We start from the raw sequence: 18291 nt of genomic DNA on the forward strand, positions 1-18291 counted from the left end.
CACACAGCGATGCATTGTATGTATCGCTGGTTTAAATACTTTTCATAAAACTAATAATTTTAAATTATTGCGAATAAGTCAAAGAAATAAAATAATAATTGTTCATAATAATAAATAAATAAAAATAATGACACATTTTATCTTCATTCATTCTATTAAAACATGTTAAAAAGTAAACACCTTTTGTGTTGATGGTAAGCTACTATACTATTGTTTAATAACTTATAAAAAACAAGATAAAAAATGGCACTCATACATTATTTTTATACATTCTATTAAAAACTTGTAGGAGACAATAAAAATAATCATAAATATTAAAATTATTGGCTTGAGTATAATATAAAAATCGTACCAAGTAATTCTAGTATGAGTTTCCCGATTCTGTTTATCGAGCTTTAATTTTCATAATCAACAACAATTTAGATTATTCTCTTATAATTGTATTATCCGAAGTTTTACTTTTTCTTGCTTTTGAATTCTTTTTAAATTCTCTATATATTGAGGTTGTAATGCATTAACATTTCTATCGAAATCTATTTAACGTGGCAATACAACGTCCATTGAAATATATAAAATCAAGGTTGATGTAGAATGAAACCAATTTTATCTGTTGATAAAATATACCACTTCAACTTCTAAAAATACAAAATAGTAATACTGAAGATACAATCGCAGCTTGTCATACAACGCACAACATTTTTAATAAACTGCCTTATTATTATGGAAAAATAATAATCTAGCTAGCTAATTTGGCTTCTCAGAGTAAATTTTTTCGACTAATTTTAAATATAAACTACAATTTTAGTTTTAGTTACAACAATTATCAACAAACAGTTTTTAATTGAACAAAATACAATACACAAATACTTTTAGATCAAATATTATCATAAAATTTATTTAGTAGTTTAGAACTATAACTTTATCGGAAAGACAAATTATATAATTAAATGCCAAAGATATCACAGTGATTATTATAGATATTAAAAATGTCGTATTGCACCCTGTTTATTAGTTTTCATCGTCTTCAGAACTAGCATCTTGTTTGTTTGTCTTTGGCAAATTTGGAAAATGAAAGTTAGGAAACCTTATTTTCACTGAAAAAAAAAAGATTATTATAAATAATGTTACGAAGAATTATAACGTAGGCTAAAAACGTCGAATTCTTACTGAGAGCTCCGCAGACACTCATCTTGAAAAATAAGAGTCTTTCGATCGCCAAGATACAGTTATACTGTAACTTAGTGATATAAAATTCTCGTTCGACATTTTCAAACGCCGTCGTCCCTTCGTCGATTTCTTTCGAGATTTCGTCCAGTTTCTCTTTCAATATTTTTAGTTTATTAGTCTTTTCTTCGAGCGCCTCAGGGGCCCACTGTTAAAAATATACACATATAGTTAATAAATGTAACTTATGTATCATATAATAAAAAAAAAAATCATACATGTTCATAAACATTCAAATCATCAAAAGTTAGTCCTTTGACGTCGATTGAATCTGTGCAAGAGTCAGCTAACTTGCATATTCTCAGCGATTCTATGTAGGTTCTGAAAATGATATAAAAGTTAATATATGATATATTGTATAGTAGATGTTATAAAATATATGAACAAGTACTTTATATGCATTCCAGCGATCATATGCAGTTTATATTTTTCTGCTGGTTTGTTATGAAGATGTACTACTAGGCAAGACATTTGCAATTGACACATCAAATACTTCAACCTTTCCGTCGGTACCTCATCGACGCTTTCGTATTTTTCGTCGCGATATTTGTATTTCGATAACATGTCTGCAATTTCCAACTTTTGTAAAGTCTCTAAAAGTTTAGCCTGAAAGAAAGATATTAAAATATTAGTAATAGATATACATATGTGGCAATGTATATTTAATTCACTTTATAAACAGATCTACTGAATGTATATCCATTGTTTTACTATTTCGATAACATGTTGCCTTGAATGGAAAAAGCATTCAACAGAAATAGATAAATCACTGATTTAATCAGTTGGACTCTTTTTCGAGCGAGTGATTTTCATCCAAGAGTGATTGGTTAAAAGGAGAGAAGGCAAATTTATAAGCAGTCAAGTTAGTGCGACGGCGACGGGGCCGACACGATTTTATTGTTTTTGATGTGGATTTTTGACTTCTAAGAAGTGATAATTGTTTTTGCGTCCTACTATTAACCAACTTTCGGTTTGAATACACTTTGACTAACACTCTTATATCAGAAGTGGTTTGAATATATACCGACTCTCAGCCTTGCTTTTTTCCAAACATATTTTCTAAAGAATACCATATTAACCCATATACAACATCAGTCAGGAGACGCAGCAGAAGCGAACTAAGCAGCCGTCTAGCGTGACGACGCATTCCTGCAACGTGCGGAGTAGAAATATAATAATATATCCTTTCTAGAAGTTTCTATCGACCGTCAAAAGTAAGATAAAAACAAAGATTCAATTTGGTCAAAGAATCTTTTGACTTAAAAATTACGAGCGGAGCAACTTTAAAATAAAATGCTAAAACTGAACGAAAAGAGTAGGATACTCTATTGTATTTAGCCTAACAGTAAATATGAAGATCCCTGGTTAGAATAAGTTGCATTAATGACGCCATTTAAAGGGAAACTGAACAAATGGCAAACGAAAACAATACCTGATAGTCGTCTATGTCTTTCGGTCCGTGCTCCAAAGTCGGGAAGCTGGTGTTGACATCCTTCATTATGTTGGCGAGTTCTTCCTCCGTCCAACTTTCCGGAGCGCGCACAGTCCCTTCGTACGAAGCCAACGCCTCCATCGCGCCGACCGAGTGAAACAGTTCGAACGGGCTGTCAACAGACCTGACGCAAGTGTGCCAACCTTCCGAACGCAACGGCAGGAAATGAGATTACGCGAATGCGCATGTGCGACATTTCATCGCGTTTTCTCCGCAACCTTGCTATAATTATTTATAATCTGATTACTTCATCTATCGATAATGTAAATATTCAATTATTATTTGATTAATCATAAGCCATTTTTAAACGAGTATTCCCCCTTTTTTTAAGTTTAAATATTTTTTCTTTAGCTACGTGCAAACATTAAAAATAATAAAATTATACTTTCCTGTTATCATAGTTCAAATTTATTCCAAAAAACTATTTATTCATTTAGATAAACATTTTATTTATTTATAAACGTGTTGGTCAGAACTATATGCATCGCATGAATAACTCTATGGGGCCTATTTATATTATAATTTAAATTTTGTTGTATCCAAAACTTAGCGGCACTTGGGTAACACCAATACCACCTAGATACCTACATAACACTGGCGTAACACACTATCTTGATTTTTCGAGTGCAAACTCCGCGCTTTAATCACTTTTAAACAACATGTAACAACTTTGTATCACAAATAAAACATTACTGCAGCAACTCAATCTGTGTCTTATTGCCACCTGTCACCATCCCGTCGCGAAAACTCTACAACAAATCTACTTAAAAATGTAATTTATAATGGTATATAAATGAATAAAATGTATAAATTAATGAATATTTTTTTCTCTGATGTCGCACATTTCCACCTCTCTGGGTATATTAAAAACAAAGTTGCTGCACATGTTTATGTGATTAAAAATGTTTATGTGATTCACGAGACTATTACATACCCAAAAACTGCTGTTTGTTGCGAATTGTGGTTAAGCGGCGTTATTGTGTCTTACTTTTTCGAAAACGAAGAAGGTCGGACTTTAACAGTCAACGGTAAACACTATAGACGTATGAAAACCGATTATTTTTCTACAAAATCAAGGATATAGACGTGAAAGACACGTGGTTCCAACAAGACAGCGCAACTTGCTATACATTGGGTGTAACGTTAGATGTTTTGCGTAAAAAGTTCCCATGTCATGACATTAAATCATGCGACTTAATGTCGACAAACCTGAAACATTTGAACACTTAAAAACCAACATCCATCAAGTTATAGCCGAGATATCGCTCGAAATGTAGGAAAAAGTCATCAAAAACTACATTAAAATGATCACCTGCTGCAAAACGTCTAGAGGCGCCCATTTCATAAATATTATTTTTTGTTGTTAATTGATACAAAGTATATGTGAATTGCTAAAGTATTTAATAATCAAAATATATATAAATAGACATTTCTCTGTTAACTGATTTAAAGATTATTTAAAAAGTGTACTAAATTCTATCCAAAATATAATAAAATAACTAATGTAATTTATTTTGTTAATATTATTATTTGTATTTATAAAAAATAACGTGCTTGACGTCATCGGATCTGAGTAGGAAATGAGAAAATGGCAAAGCGTGGTCTATGCTCGTTCTACGCTCGATTAAAAATATTTCGTCTCTCGACAGTTAATTGTTAGTTTAAAAAATAATATTTATTGTTTTAAAGTCATGGTCAACAGAGTTCGGTTCTATGTTCAAATTAGTCGTATTTGTCAAAGTGATCTGTATCGCTCGGCCCCTGCCGTCGTTTGTCTTTCTTCTCTTTCTTGGCAGCTCGTCGAATTCGCACATTGCAAAATATTCGCACACCAGCAACTACTATCAAGTGCGCAATTACAATCATACATATCTCCGACTTCCAATCTTCAAGGCTATATTTAGTTTTGGTTTATTGTTTTCGCTAATTAGTCATTTATTGGCCTCAAACGTCACTTTCGTTCAATTTGTTACATTTTTATTTATGTAATTAATCGTCCCGACTCCACGATCGATCGTAACTTACTATCGATATTTAATTTAATTGTTATAGTTTTGTCATGTGTGTTTATTTTTACAGTGAAGAATGTGAACAAAGTGCGTTCCAACCAAAGTGACCTAACCTTAAACTCATAAATGTAAACAACACTTCACAACAAGAAAGTAAACCGTCACGATGGCTTGGAGCGCTCGATTTGCGCTGGTGTTGATAACGGCTGTTATACGGAGCGTCATCTACTGCGATGTCCTCGTCTACAACAAAGACTATCCATTGGGGGTAAATATATTATTTGTTTCTAATACATTGTGTATTATATAAACAATATTATACTAAATATGTATATAAATTTATACATTTTTTATGTCTGCGGTTTTACGAACAGGACATAAAACTTTTATGTCTTGACACTTATTATGATGTTTTGCAATAATTGTGCTTATTTATTCAATTTTAAATTATGAAAAATATTAATTATTTTTACTAATAGTATTTATTAGTAATATATTCAGTTTGACATATTTTTAAATTATATACATTTTATTTTTAAATAAATTTATATATACGTAATTTTAAACTTGAAAATTAATTCTTAAATTCGTTAATAAACAAACATAAACAGAGCAATAGCACGAATTTCTTTTCTAGTATTAATAATCCAAAGAGAATAAACATTGTTACAGTTTATTCTGACATACCTATTATATCTTCTAACATTACACTAGCATCGAAAGACATAAATTCAAATATTGATGCTACAAAATTTACTAATTGTCAATGAAAATCTGTTCTCAAAAAACACTATTTTTTCTTAAAAACTTATCCATGGTTGAGAGCATCGGTTATCAAGTTGCTCTAATTTAGAATCGTTAAATGTACAATTTGAGAAACATACTCATATTACTCAAAAAGGAATTGTTATTGCGCACTGTTCGACTAGATGTATTAAATTATCTTTATTATATAAAAAAATTCATACGACATAAATTTCTCTTATTAATCCTTGCGTACCGAGACCTCGGTATGGAGTACAAAGTAACCCCAAGTTCAAACTAATGAACTAAATTTATTTATTTATTAAATCTTCCGTTGACAGGCGTGAGCCCAATGCGTTACAACGGGGTAAAGTTGTATCAACTGATTAAGTCAATCTGATATAATAAACCTACAAGTATTAACCACCAATGTCTGGAAATCGGTGACATCTATATTAATTAATAATTATAAATTATTATGTGTAATATAATTTATAACCAATAGATGTCACTGTAGCTGAGGGCCGGTTTTTTAATAATAGCACATATTTTTTTATAAATAAAAATTCAAGTGCTGCTGCCGGAGCTCGAACCCATAACCTCAAGAGTTACTAGTCAGACGCTACAGACTACGGTATTCCGTCCAACGTTAATATAACAGTGAAATTAATTTTGATCTTCATTTTGAACATGTTAAAAATGGATTTTATCCCCATCAAATTTATCTTCAAAAAGCTTTCCTCGAACATACTCTCAAAAGAAGCAGCAGTAGCAAACTGACGCGGTCTTGTGCAGAGTCCGTCACGTGCCGATTATTCAGCGAGTGTTCGATAAGGTATCAACCAAAATAATACAATTTTTTTATAATATTTTATATTCCAATAAAGTTACAAATTAAAATTAGTTATCAAAGGAAAACACGGAAACATAAAAAAAACAAAGTAAATAATCTCAAAATCTCGATATCATTATTATTTTTTAATATATTTAAATTTTTTTTCACATTCCATTCATTGGGATATCTTTATAGATTACAATAAATATCAGATAGGCATTATTCATATTTAACGAATAGTTGAAATACCAAGAATTTCGGGGTATAAATTTATCCCACTTGGTCTTGTGAAGGTTAAAGCTGTTAATATGTTGGAAGAATCTCAGTAGATGAAATGAAAGAAAAGTGTGTTTCCGTAACAATTCATATTTTTAATTTAGTTTATTATTTAACAATATCGTTATATGTTTCTAAACAAGATTAATTTATTTTTGAAAATATATTGTTATTATTTAACGAGATAAAAAAAATAATATATATATGTACATAGGATCTAAGAAATAGTAACTTTATTTGGACATATATTATATTATAAAATAAAATGCTTAGCTTTTATGCTTTATTGTTAATTGGTAATTTTTTGTGTATTTTTAAGTAAAATAGCTATACAGTCATACCTTGATTTGTGTGGTAGATAGGTTCCGTGAATTTTCGCGCAAATCGAATTGGCGTAGATCTCGGTATTAAACACAATTAACAATGGAAGATAGGTTACCAAAAATAAAAATTTACGTAAATTGAGACTCAGAACTCTATACAAAATTGGGAGATAGGTTACAAAAAATTCGCATAAAGCACATACAATTATATATGTAAATAGTATGTACATTCTCGTATATCAAAACAAAAAATGTAAGTCTTTGGCTACAATAATAAACTCATTATATCCGCGGTCGCCAACTTTAAACTTAAAACGGTAAAACGTGTGGACTGCGACCATGCTTTTTTTAATAAAAGTAGCGTACTAAATATAAAATGTTACTTGTTTTGCCGTGAGGGAGGTTTAGTGCTCGCCCACTTATCGCTACAGACAATTACCATGTAATTTAATTCAGCGAAAATTGAAAAGTCGAATTAGAATATAATAAAACATTTTAATAAACTGATTTCAAGTACATATATTCAAATTACTCCACGGACCACCACAATTCTCTCATGGATCATCAGTTGGTGAACGTTACACTACATTACTATCACAAAAATGTTAAGGTGACCAGATTTTGAAAATATCATACATATATGTACATTTTGTATATAACAGCCTCGGTCGGTGAGATAATTTCCCTCTTGATCGCTCACGTGTTAAGTGACGGGAGTGAGTGAGAGATAAGAGCATGCGGTCAGCATGCCCTTATCTCTCATTCACTCTCTGGTATATATGTATGTATATATAAAAAAATGTCACTTTGGACATTTTTTTTGTGGAAGACAACATTTTTAAGGAAATCCTCAAAGGAGGACCTTAAAAATAATAAAAACAAATCCGCTAAAAATTTTCTTATATTTTGAATTATAAGTAGTTGTTGAAAAATAGTGAATAGAGAAAGTAGAATTTTAAAATTATGTACGTATGTTTCAATTATAAATTTGCAATAAAAATATGTTTTTTATATTCAAAATCAACAGTTTTCCATATTCTACAGATAAGATACCAAAGTCAAGATTAGATTAGACTTACAATTGCATACAATTCTAGTTTTTGTTTTGCTTTGCATTACCCAAACGTATGTTTTTGTTTGTCACATAAAATACAACTTCTAGAATCATGTCGCCATCTGTTGTCGTGAACCTGCTTCAATTTTTCAGGATGGTTGATCTACAGGAATACGTATGTTTGCTCTTATCTCTAATATTGCTATATAAATAAATTAACTATGGTATGTTTTACATACATGATGTGAAAATATCGTCAGTTTTATTCCAATATTGTCTTATTGCATATTCATATTTACTTTTTATTTCGTTTTTTATCTGATGCCACAGTTTTATTATCTATTAAATGAGATTGATTTGTTTCATGTTTATTATTTGTAGATAAACTATTTAATTGATGTCATGTATTTTTAGTCCATAAAAAATAATTTGTAGATTACTATTTATATATCAGATACATGCATAAATTTGGTTCAGATTTGGCATAGTCAGCTTAAAAGTTATTCAAATATCTCTCTAAACTTTAGAGATATATTTTCTTTAGAGTCTAAAGAAAGTTTTTGTTTCCTTTATAAACTTCCTTGGGACAATAATAGATGCAACTAAAGCTCTGCAAACTTAGTGTTGTTTTAAATTTTTGCGGCGTCTTGTGGGAAAAAAATTGGTGATACCCAAAAATATTTTCATTACCTAAAAATTATATTTTTGCAGCCTGAAAAACCAGCATCAGAGTTTTACTAGTTATATATATATACATTTATATTATTACGTACTTTAATTAAAATTACGACTTTATTTTAGGATGAATGAACTCATGTCCCTGTTCTTCTCGCTGTTAGTAATTGAACGTTAAACATACCAATGTCATTGTTGAGCGTTCAATGCACTGTATCAACTTTTAAATATAGCCGAGTTGAAACGCATATTTGCACAGTATCATCACTCCCTTTGAAAAATTATTGAACGATTGCCCCGCTAATACGAAAAGGCTTCATCTATAATCGATTTATTTTAATTGGTTGTCAAGTCATCGTTTCTTGCCTGCATACTACGAGCGTTATTGGCCAATAACTAAAGGGTTTCGTTTTAATGATTGCAGATAGAAGAAGAGTTTCGAGATATGCCAGCGAGGTTTGGACCAGCGCTGCCACCAGAAGGTATGAAAGCTTTAGTCGTCTTGGGCGATCCTCAGGATGGTTGCGATCAAAATACTCTCAAGAAGCCACCGGTGCTACCAAATTTCACCTCAAACTGGGTGGTTTTGTTGGCAAGGTAAACAAAATGGTTGATTTGTTAACCCTTTGGTTGCCAAAATACGATACATCTGTTTTTGAAATTTGGCCTAATCCGTCGTTATTGAAAAATGAATCAAATACATTTTAATTGGATTGTAGGGTATTTGTTTTAGGGACAATTAACATTTTTTCTGAACATTGTTGTGTAATACATCGATATTTAGATATCAATCTCAAAAGCATTTGGCAATCAAAGGGTTAAGTATTAATTTATTATGTATGTATATTCCATTATTGACTATAATAATTATATATTATTTAAAGAGGATTGTTTGGTTAACAGTTGATTGTAATGAAATATTATGTTGTGATAGCAGATGAAATATATGTGTTTAAGGCAAAATTAAAATATAATTAAAGTACTCGGGATGTGCATTGAGATCATACATGTTTTAGAACAAAATAAGATTACACATTTTTAAAATTTTGTCACAGATTTTATATCTTGATAGTACATGCCAAATATTGGCAGGGGTAAGACAGAACCCCATATATTATACTATACTTCATTAGCTGATACGATTTCTTTTTACGAATAAAAAAAATATAAAAATTTTGAAGTGATGTATGATTGTTTTTCTTCGTACTTTTTTGTTTTATTTGGACCTATGTTCTCAGTGAGCGCAGCAACTTTGACCCCAATTTTATTGCAGTGGCTAAAGAATTTAAAAATGTTTTTCTGTAACGAAATGATTTCTTGATCGATATATTAAAATATTGAAGAAGAATGGTTTATTATATCTTTACAGATACAACTGTAACTTTGAGAGAAAGATTCGATCTGCTCAATTCGCTGGCTACGATGGAGTCATTGTGCACAATATCAATTCTAGTGATTTAGGTATGTAGGTACATATTTATTTCTATCTCACTAGATGAGTTTGTTCTAAGTAATACATTTTCAAATTTTAGAAATCATGTCAGCCAATAGTGCGCTTGGTATTATGATACCTTCTGTGTTCATTGGTGCTCAATCAGGGAATGTGATTCAAAATCATTTTTTATACGATAGTGGGTTAGTATTAAAAAATCAGCTTTAATGAAAATGTGGATTATTGTATATTGTTACTAATGTGTTTTATTTCAGGTATTTCGTTGTAATAAACGGCGATTTGCCGTTTAACATCAACAGTCATCTATTTATACCATTTGCCATTGTGGTATCGTTGTGTTTTATCGTTTTGATAGTGTTCTTGGTAAGTCTTTATATACATATTTACACATTTGAAAATGTTTTTTTTATACATGCTGCTAGATACAAAAGTATCTGACTTTATTATCTTTTTGAGGACGAGTGTGCGTGACTTATAAGACACTTAGTGAATATGTCTTGTATATGTTTAATATTGCAAAACGTAAATTAGTATTATAATATGATTAATAAAATGCAAATTGTCCAGTAATTTATCTGAATTTTGGTTAACAGTAGTGATAAATGTAATTATAATTTCCGAGACGACTCTTGAATTAAAGTGTCAAGTGTATTCGCACAAAGCCTTTTTATATGTTTGATATCCAGCAGCTTTGACTAATGCTTTGTGGGCTTATTTTTAACCAATTCATTTCCTGTATGCCACTGGAACAAAAATAGTATTTTATAGGGTATAATTATGCTATAATTACTGTGGCCATAAATAATCGTGTTGTCTGTAGAGTACGCTCGGGATAAGGATTCCGGTTTGTATTTGTATGCGTGTACACTGGCTCAAAACAATTTCGCTAAGAATATTATTTATTTTTTTATTTAAAAAAATACATAATACAGGCGGCCTTCAACTTTCGCACATAATTGGTTCCTGAAAATGTGTGCGAATGTTGAATGTTCGAAAGTAGAGAGAAGTAAAAAAAAAATTAAGTTGTGTGTATTTTAAAATATTTATTTATCAAGTAAATATAAGATGTTTAAGAGGCGTTTAAGAGACATCTTTAAGTGGGGTTTGCGGGTGTTTCCTTTGAAAAGTTATCAAGAGCTAACTGTTTTCCACTATTCTTTTTCTTTTCTTCATATAGTTTTTTATAACATGCTATGTCTTTATTGATCGCCCTACGCACTTGAGATATGCATTCTCCATTGGGATAACAATCTTCCATAATATTTAAAAATTTGTCAAGATGCGTGAAGGCTTCATTCATATTTTTCATTGTTGAAGAGTTTTCCAAAATAAACCTGTCTCATCTACATTAAATATTTGGCTAAAGGAATATTCTCCATCTTCAATAATCTTGGATAATTAGGAAATAAATTCTTTTGCAGCATCTTTATCCGCATCAGCCGATTCTCCAGTAAATTTAATATTATGAAAATAATACCTCATTTTAAACTTGTAAAACCAACCGTTACTTGCTTGAAAAATCGTGTTAAAATCTTTTTTTATTCTATCCTTCCAATCTTTGTGCAAACTAAGAGCTTTTGCTTGAATAATTGAAATACTCAGAGGGATATCTTTTTGCTGTTGGTCATCGATCCATGATGACAAAGATTTTTCCATTTCATCCATGTTTTTTTTTGCCATGTGTTTTTGGAAACATATCTTTAAAGAATGTGGAAATATATCTTTAATTTCCACAATTTTGAACGTATTCCTTAATTATATTTTTATTTTGCAAAATTTAACATATCGTAGACCTGTTTGTATCATACGAACGTCCAATTGAAGCAAAAGATTCACCGCTATCAGAACGTCTAATAATTTCCATCTTTGTCTCGAATCATGTGAAGTTTACGAGCCCTTGATTTCTTTTTGTTCGTATCAACACTAAAGTTTTTCCGTTTCTCACTCATGTTTATAATTAAAAAAAAAAAATAATTAAAAAAAAATGTTTTTTTTTTTTTTAAAATGTGCGAAATAGCGAATTGTGCGAAAGTCGAGGGCCGCCTGTATACATTTATGATATTCCAAAAAGTCCTTTATAAATTGATAGACATTATAATTTATTTCCTAGGATTGGGATATATGTATATATTGCATGACTTCTATAACTTGAGATCAATCATAAGGAACATATAGAAACTATTTTTAATTATAGTTAAATTATACTTGTATTGGATCTACTAGTATTTTGTCATCAAAATTATAAAGCATAATATTTAAATTTTATTATTTATAGATCGTTAAATGCGTGCGAGCCCAACGTAGAACCCGAAGACACAGATTGCCATACAGTTCTCTTAAAAAGATACCGACATGCAAATTTGCCAAAGGAGATCCTTACGACACATGTGCAATATGTTTAGACGATTATGTAGAAGGCGATAAGTTGAGAGTTCTTCCATGCGCTCATGGTAAAGTATCATAATTCATTTTCTCAAGTGTAGACAAGTGGTTATTATTGTATTAATGCATTTTAGCGTATCACTGTAAATGCATTGATCCGTGGCTCACTAAAAATCGCCGAGTGTGCCCGGTTTGCAAGAGGCTAGTATTCGCTAACGGCGAGAGGCAGCACCGTAGAAACACATCTTCTAGTCGGACGAGAGACAGTCATTCAGATAGCGATTTAACCGATGATGACAGGGCCCCTTTAGTTGAGTCGAGATCTGAACAGAGGAACACACAGGTATTTAAGACGGTATACAAAATGGTACCCAAAATATTCCAGAATTAAAATCCACTGTAATCAATAAAATGGTAATTATTCACCGAACTCTCTCCTTGTGCCTTTATTACTAATATGAACAAAGCAGCAGTTAAAAGGAATGCTGAAATTTATGTGGCTCAACGAAGCATTCCGGAAGAAAATTTAGACTGAACAGGAGCAGCTGCATTTAAAATTTCAGACCTGTAAGTATACTTGAAATTTAAAGAACTAAATAATACTGGTAACTTTTGGGTACTCCCGTAATATTCTTAGTAGTTATAGTTGAGTAACGATTTCTTTTATTTGCTAGGGTGGCACATTTAATAATCAAAGCGAAAATCAGACTATTGCAGCTTTTCGCCCAGATTTTGCGCGCAGCAACAGAGTGACTGTACAGCAAGAGCCAACACAGTCTAGGTATTTATATTATTTGCTGTATCACAGAATCATAACTAAACTAGTTTTGTCTTCCATTTATTACCAATTGTCTTGATATGGACGATATTTCTGTTAAATTATTTATAACTGCCATATATACGTGCTTTTGTTGACCATGAAAAAAGCATTCATTTATTATCTGTCACATTGGGTGACTACTTGTGACTTATTTATTGTCAAGAAAAAGGCAATGCAAATTATTAAGAATCGAAAAATTCAAATTATTTAGATTCTAAAAATAAACACATTCTTGCGTTTAAATTAAAGATCAGCGAGGATTAGGTTTTCCTATATTTTCCTAATCTCTAATCTAATGTTAATATTGTGATTTGTGAATAAAATCAAGCTAGTCTGTATATGTCTTCATTAAGTAAATAGATCGAGAGTGAGTCATGCTTGCAGTGGCGTAGCTAGGGTATGTGCCTCATACATTTCTTGCAGGGTCATAAAATCAGCATTTCTTAAAATAATAAATTGGTTATTATTAAGATCTTGTTATTCGTGGATTTATATATGTTTTAGTGCATTCAGGGTTAAGAACCACACTAGACGATCCCATCGCGAATATGCCGCCCCCTTGTAAGTGCCGCCCGGGGCGGCCCGCCCCCTCCGCCCCACCATAGCTACGCTACTGCATGCTTGTTCGAGAGTAAGTTCATGTCTGTGACAGATACTGGTTTTGAACGAATGGGAGAAAAGGCTAATTTGGGACCAATAGCATTATTGCTTAGCTCCGCCTTTGATACATCCCTCCGTGAAAGCATAACTTCCAGGTGGCCATTTTTGGCGATCATCTGATAATGACATGTTTATAGACTTTATTTAATTGAGTCATTGGCACGTAAAGCGCTAATAAGCTTGGAAGAATAATCTTGAGAAATAATTAAATTCCTTATATTTTTCAGAGCAACTCATGGTGGAAGTTGGCCTGAAACCTTAGCAGCCAGAGACATGTCAAGAGGGGGTCCGTTTTTAACAGGAGTTTTAAACTTAAGAGGAGATCGATTCACACAACCGATGCCGTAATTATCTATTTATGATTTATTGGTCATTGTATAAATACTCGCGTAGTTCTTTACATTTTAAATAATATTTTTATAAAGAAAGGTGCAGAATTTTCTGATTTTAATCTTCTCCGAGATTAAACCATGTCGGAATATCGAGATAAGCAAAGGTTTATCTAGATATATTTTGTTATTTTATTATCCCTTTACAAATACTGATCCTATTTATCTTGAGCTCATGCTTAGATCTCTGGATCCTGTGGAATGGTTATGTTTTCTATTTATTTTTATGGTTTTTCCTCTGACTAATATTAGGTTGTCATTTGCTTATTGTAGATTGTAGATTAAAACACCTTCCTTAATTTATCTTTATGTGTTGAATAGTTCTGGGGAAAGAATACATCAACGGTGAACATCTTTGTGCAAATGGAGTTCTTTAGAGACGATATTATTTATTCTTACTCTTAATACACTACTCTCACCCATTTTTAATATTTTTTTAGCATTGTAGCTCATGAGTGATAAAACAGATTTTTGGAATAGAAGTTCTATTGGATTACAAAAAGCTCATGGTTTTGATTGTATATAATGATATAAAACGTTTTTTATCATTTTTTTAAGATCTGTCGAAGAAGCATCTTACAATGATCGACAGAACTTGTATAGTACATCATCAACGTCATCCAAGAGGACGGATAACAGAGAAGAGACAGAAGGCAGAAGTAGCAATCGCAGAGCTTCTAGCGAGGGCACCCCGAAGCGCTCCAAGAAGAGTTCACGCAATTTATTGCGAAAAAAGAGATTAGGATCTCACTCGACCCAAAAGACCAGTGAAAGCGAACCAAGCGAAGCTGCTCAGCCGACTGAGCAAAATGCACAACCACCGTCTGTGAGCGCCGAAGATATCGAATCGGGAAGAATTGGCGTCGCAGCATTGCCAAACGTTCACATCGAAGAAAGGAATCAGGGGAGCGACTATATCGTTTAGTTGACGGTTTGATTTTTGACATATTTTAGTGGTTCGAGGTTTGACGTGCTACTTCTACACTTAACGCAGTCTACGCTTTGGATGAGAAGATGTGAAAATTTAATGTGCATCATAAATTGTGCCAATAGTGTTTCACAGGTTTAATATGGTTTTACAATGATCTGATTGGGAAGCATTGGAAGGTTTTTATTTTCTTGATAAGGTTGAAAATCACTCAATTAGGGTTTTCTTTTTATATATTGCTTTATATCGTAACTTCTTAATAGTACAAAGAAGTTGTGTTATAAATATTATGTTTTATACCTTCAACTACATTTTTTTTGTATAATATATTCGTTTTATTTTATTTAGAAGTGCATTTTTTTGTATAGATTTTTTAATTATTAGCTTATCAAGTTCTATAGAGCGATAGGTTTAGATATGTCTGTGAAACAGGATTGTATACAAATTATATACATAATTTATGTGAGTGTAGATGGTTGTAAACTTGTAAAAACTTAAGGATATGTCACATAAAGAAGCTTTTTTAAATTTAATCTAAATTTAAAGAAAGATATTTTAGATATATTGGGAATGGTTGTTACACTTTTTAACATTCACATAAAGCTATATTTTGATTAAAAAAATATTCTTAAAGTAACCCAATCAAGGTTAAGAAAGACGCATATTTCATATTCTACACGAATTTCGATTAGTTTTATACTAATCTTACAGATGTATTTTTAATTATTATTAAAAAAGTGCTCTTTACTTGATACCTTGTCTATGAAGTGGGTTGTAAAAGACTTAAGGATGTAAATGACATTTCATCACTTGTAATTTGAAGCATTGTGCGAATTAGTTGGGACAAGCAGTTTAAAAATATCAATTACTAGATTAATTTGTTTAGCATCATTTTACATCATCTAATATTTTGTTGCGCACTTTGTATTTATGGTACGAGTTTGGCGAATTTTCGGACTATTCCAATACATTTGACTATTCATAGGAATAGAAAAGTATTTCAATATAGAAGCAGCTTTGAAGATAAATCGTTTGATCTTCAAAGCTGCTTCTTCATTAAGAATCCTAACTATTTAACATAGTAGCTTATTAGTATGTTATTACAGATCTTTACATCCTTTTTTATTGATCCATTTTGTATTACAACTGCAAAACACATAGGAATCTGTATGAAGACTGAAACTAAGAATGCCAATAACCGAGTTGAAAGAATGCAAATTTCCATTTCATGTTTTTTACCTTCAAATTGGCGTGTGTGATATTAATATTTTCGTTTATCGTCTAATTATATATATATTATTTTATATCATGAATGATGAATATTGGATTATTTTTAATGTTATAAAATATTTGTGTTACATCACAATTTAGATACAAAGCGTTACCATGTAGTTATATAATAGATTTTCATACAATTTGTAAACAACGATTTGTACTCATCTTGAGTAAGATTCATAATTACCTCAAATTATCACTTTTATACAATATTACATATTATGCTATATAAATATTACTATTAAATACTTTATTCGTTTAGTCATTCATTATCTATCATTATATGATTCTGTTTGGACTTAAATCTACTTATAGTTTATTAAAACGTTATTTAAAATTTATATTTTATAGTGGTTAGGATTTTATTGTTAGTTTGACGAAGAAATTTGCTTTTGCGATTCGACCATTTCATAACCGGTCGTAAAGCTACATGCTGTTTTAAACCAAATTTTTGTATTGTGATCACATTGTTTTAATTTGTGTATATATAAATGGTAACTATGGTCCGAATATTGGGTGCTATTTATAAGCAAGTTCATATCTGTGTGAATCACAAAAGAGTTTGTTTGACTAAGGACAGCTATTTTATTCATGAGTAAATTAAAATAAATAGAAGTGATCATTAAAAACTGAATTTTTATTAGGTGTCGTAAACAAGTAACCCAAAATGTATGATACTAATAAATTGCTCGACTCATTTATACAAACTCTAACTATATGTGCTTGTGTTAGTAGCACCTTTAATCCGGAGCTAATAAGAACATTATTTTTGTATTTAAGAAATGGTTTTAATTATTGTAAAGTTGAATCTGCATCGACGTAGTGTTGGCTTAATTTTTGCATCCGCACTCATTTTGCCAATACTATGCACTTATTGTGTATATAATAAATAAAATAATTATGTAAAATAATGAAGTTTAATATGTATTATATAAGTATATTATATTGCGTAATAAAATATTTTTACTAAAGCAGATTGATAATTTTATTTATTTATTATCAAGTTTTCTTTGATGGTTTTATTTCGTATATGATCTTGGAGCAGTAAATAGAACCATTTTTTAAATTATGTTCAACAGTAATAATGCAAGTGGCAAACTATAATATGTTTTCAGTATCGGAGACTTATGAACTGAGTGTTAAACTAATGTCATAAGTTAAACAAATAATAATATTTTAAATAATGATAAAAAAGATTGAAATATTTGCGTTACAACTCTCAAAACAAGTATATGCTGTAAAGATCCTGGGTTGTCCATAGAGATGCAATTAAAGCCATTTTAAACAGAATATAACACTTAATTAAAATTTTAAAATTACATTTTAATACTAGTATTGTTAAAACACACAAAAAAACGTCATTGGGGATATGGTTTATGCAGCACATTATCCGGGGGCACAGACCCTCGGTAAAGATGTATCTAGGGACTGTTCTTATGGATAGGGACTGTTCTTACAATCTCATTTTTTAAGATATGGGTTAACATCTATACATATATTTTTTTAAAACAAGGTTTTGTTGATTTTTGTGAAGTTTGAAGAAGGTTTACTCTTGTATAAATATGGTTATATAAATTAGAATAAATAGAAACACCACAGAAATCTTTTATTTTGAATCACATATTTGCATTAACACATCATTATTTTTTGAATAGAACTCGATCTTACCAACTTATGTTCCATATTCTGTCACTTTAAATACTTGCGAAATTGTATTTAATTTTAATCTTATTTTAACAGTATAACACTGAC

At 30.8% G+C, this 18291-nt stretch overlaps 2 protein-coding genes across 5 annotated transcripts; one reads left to right on the forward strand and one right to left on the reverse strand.

Annotated features, from left to right (window-relative positions):
* Nucleotides 1-479: 479 nt before the first annotated feature.
* On the reverse strand, nt 480-2864 carry LOC148234908 (uncharacterized). Its single transcript, XM_088186336.1, has 5 exons — nt 2657-2864; nt 1616-1830; nt 1443-1545; nt 1168-1372; nt 480-1094 (listed from the first exon to the last, which is right to left on the reverse strand). The coding sequence occupies exons 1-5, from the start codon at nt 2795-2797 to the stop codon at nt 1009-1011; spliced, it is 750 nt and encodes a 249-aa protein (XP_088042462.1). The 5' UTR covers nt 2798-2864; the 3' UTR covers nt 480-1008.
* Nucleotides 2865-4413: 1549 nt separating this feature from the next.
* Nucleotides 4414-17513, forward strand: gzl (godzilla E3 ubiquitin protein ligase). Of its 4 annotated transcripts, none has more exons than XM_088185918.1 (11): nt 4414-4564; nt 4796-4993; nt 9057-9229; nt 10002-10093; nt 10165-10267; nt 10340-10448; nt 12361-12535; nt 12602-12810; nt 13142-13248; nt 14175-14291; nt 14895-17513. In XM_088185918.1, the coding sequence occupies exons 2-11, from the start codon at nt 4892-4894 to the stop codon at nt 15259-15261; spliced, it is 1554 nt and encodes a 517-aa protein (XP_088042044.1). In that variant the 5' UTR covers nt 4414-4564; nt 4796-4891; the 3' UTR covers nt 15262-17513. The 4 variants fall into 4 exon arrangements, 3 of the variants coding, with proteins under 3 accessions (XP_088042044.1, XP_088042046.1, XP_088042045.1); XR_015809578.1 differs by lacking the exon at nt 14895-17513 and adding an exon at nt 13792-13918 and having other exon boundaries at nt 4425-4564; XM_088185919.1 differs by having other exon boundaries at nt 4545-4732.
* Nucleotides 17514-18291: the final 778 nt, after the last annotated feature.

The sequence above is a fragment of the Plectrocnemia conspersa genome, unplaced genomic scaffold (genome assembly GCF_051122295.1).
Source record: "Plectrocnemia conspersa isolate PC_06_02 unplaced genomic scaffold, ASM5112229v1 ptg000005l, whole genome shotgun sequence".
NCBI lineage: Eukaryota > Metazoa > Arthropoda > Insecta > Trichoptera > Polycentropodidae > Plectrocnemia > Plectrocnemia conspersa.

Bases quoted from the DNA above. Each gene is read 5' to 3' on its own strand.
- LOC148234908 (XM_088186336.1), bottom strand. From the start codon at position 2,797: ATGGAGGCGTTGGCTTCGTACGAAGGGACTGTGCGCGCTCCGGAAAGT. The intron at 1,546-1,615 runs GTACTTGTTCAT...TATCATTTTCAG, and splicing joins ATCGCTGGAATGCATATAAA to AACCTACATAGAATCGCTGA. The intron at 1,373-1,442 runs GTATGATTTTTT...TATTTTTAACAG, and splicing joins ATTTGAATGTTTATGAACAT to TGGGCCCCTGAGGCGCTCGA.
- gzl (XM_088185918.1), top strand. From the start codon at position 4,892: ATGGCTTGGAGCGCTCGATTTGCGCTGGTGTTGATAACGGCTGTTATA. The intron at 10,449-12,360 runs GTAAGTCTTTAT...TATTATTTATAG, and splicing joins TCGTTTTGATAGTGTTCTTG to ATCGTTAAATGCGTGCGAGC. The intron at 13,249-14,174 runs GTATTTATATTA...TATATTTTTCAG, and splicing joins CAAGAGCCAACACAGTCTAG to AGCAACTCATGGTGGAAGTT.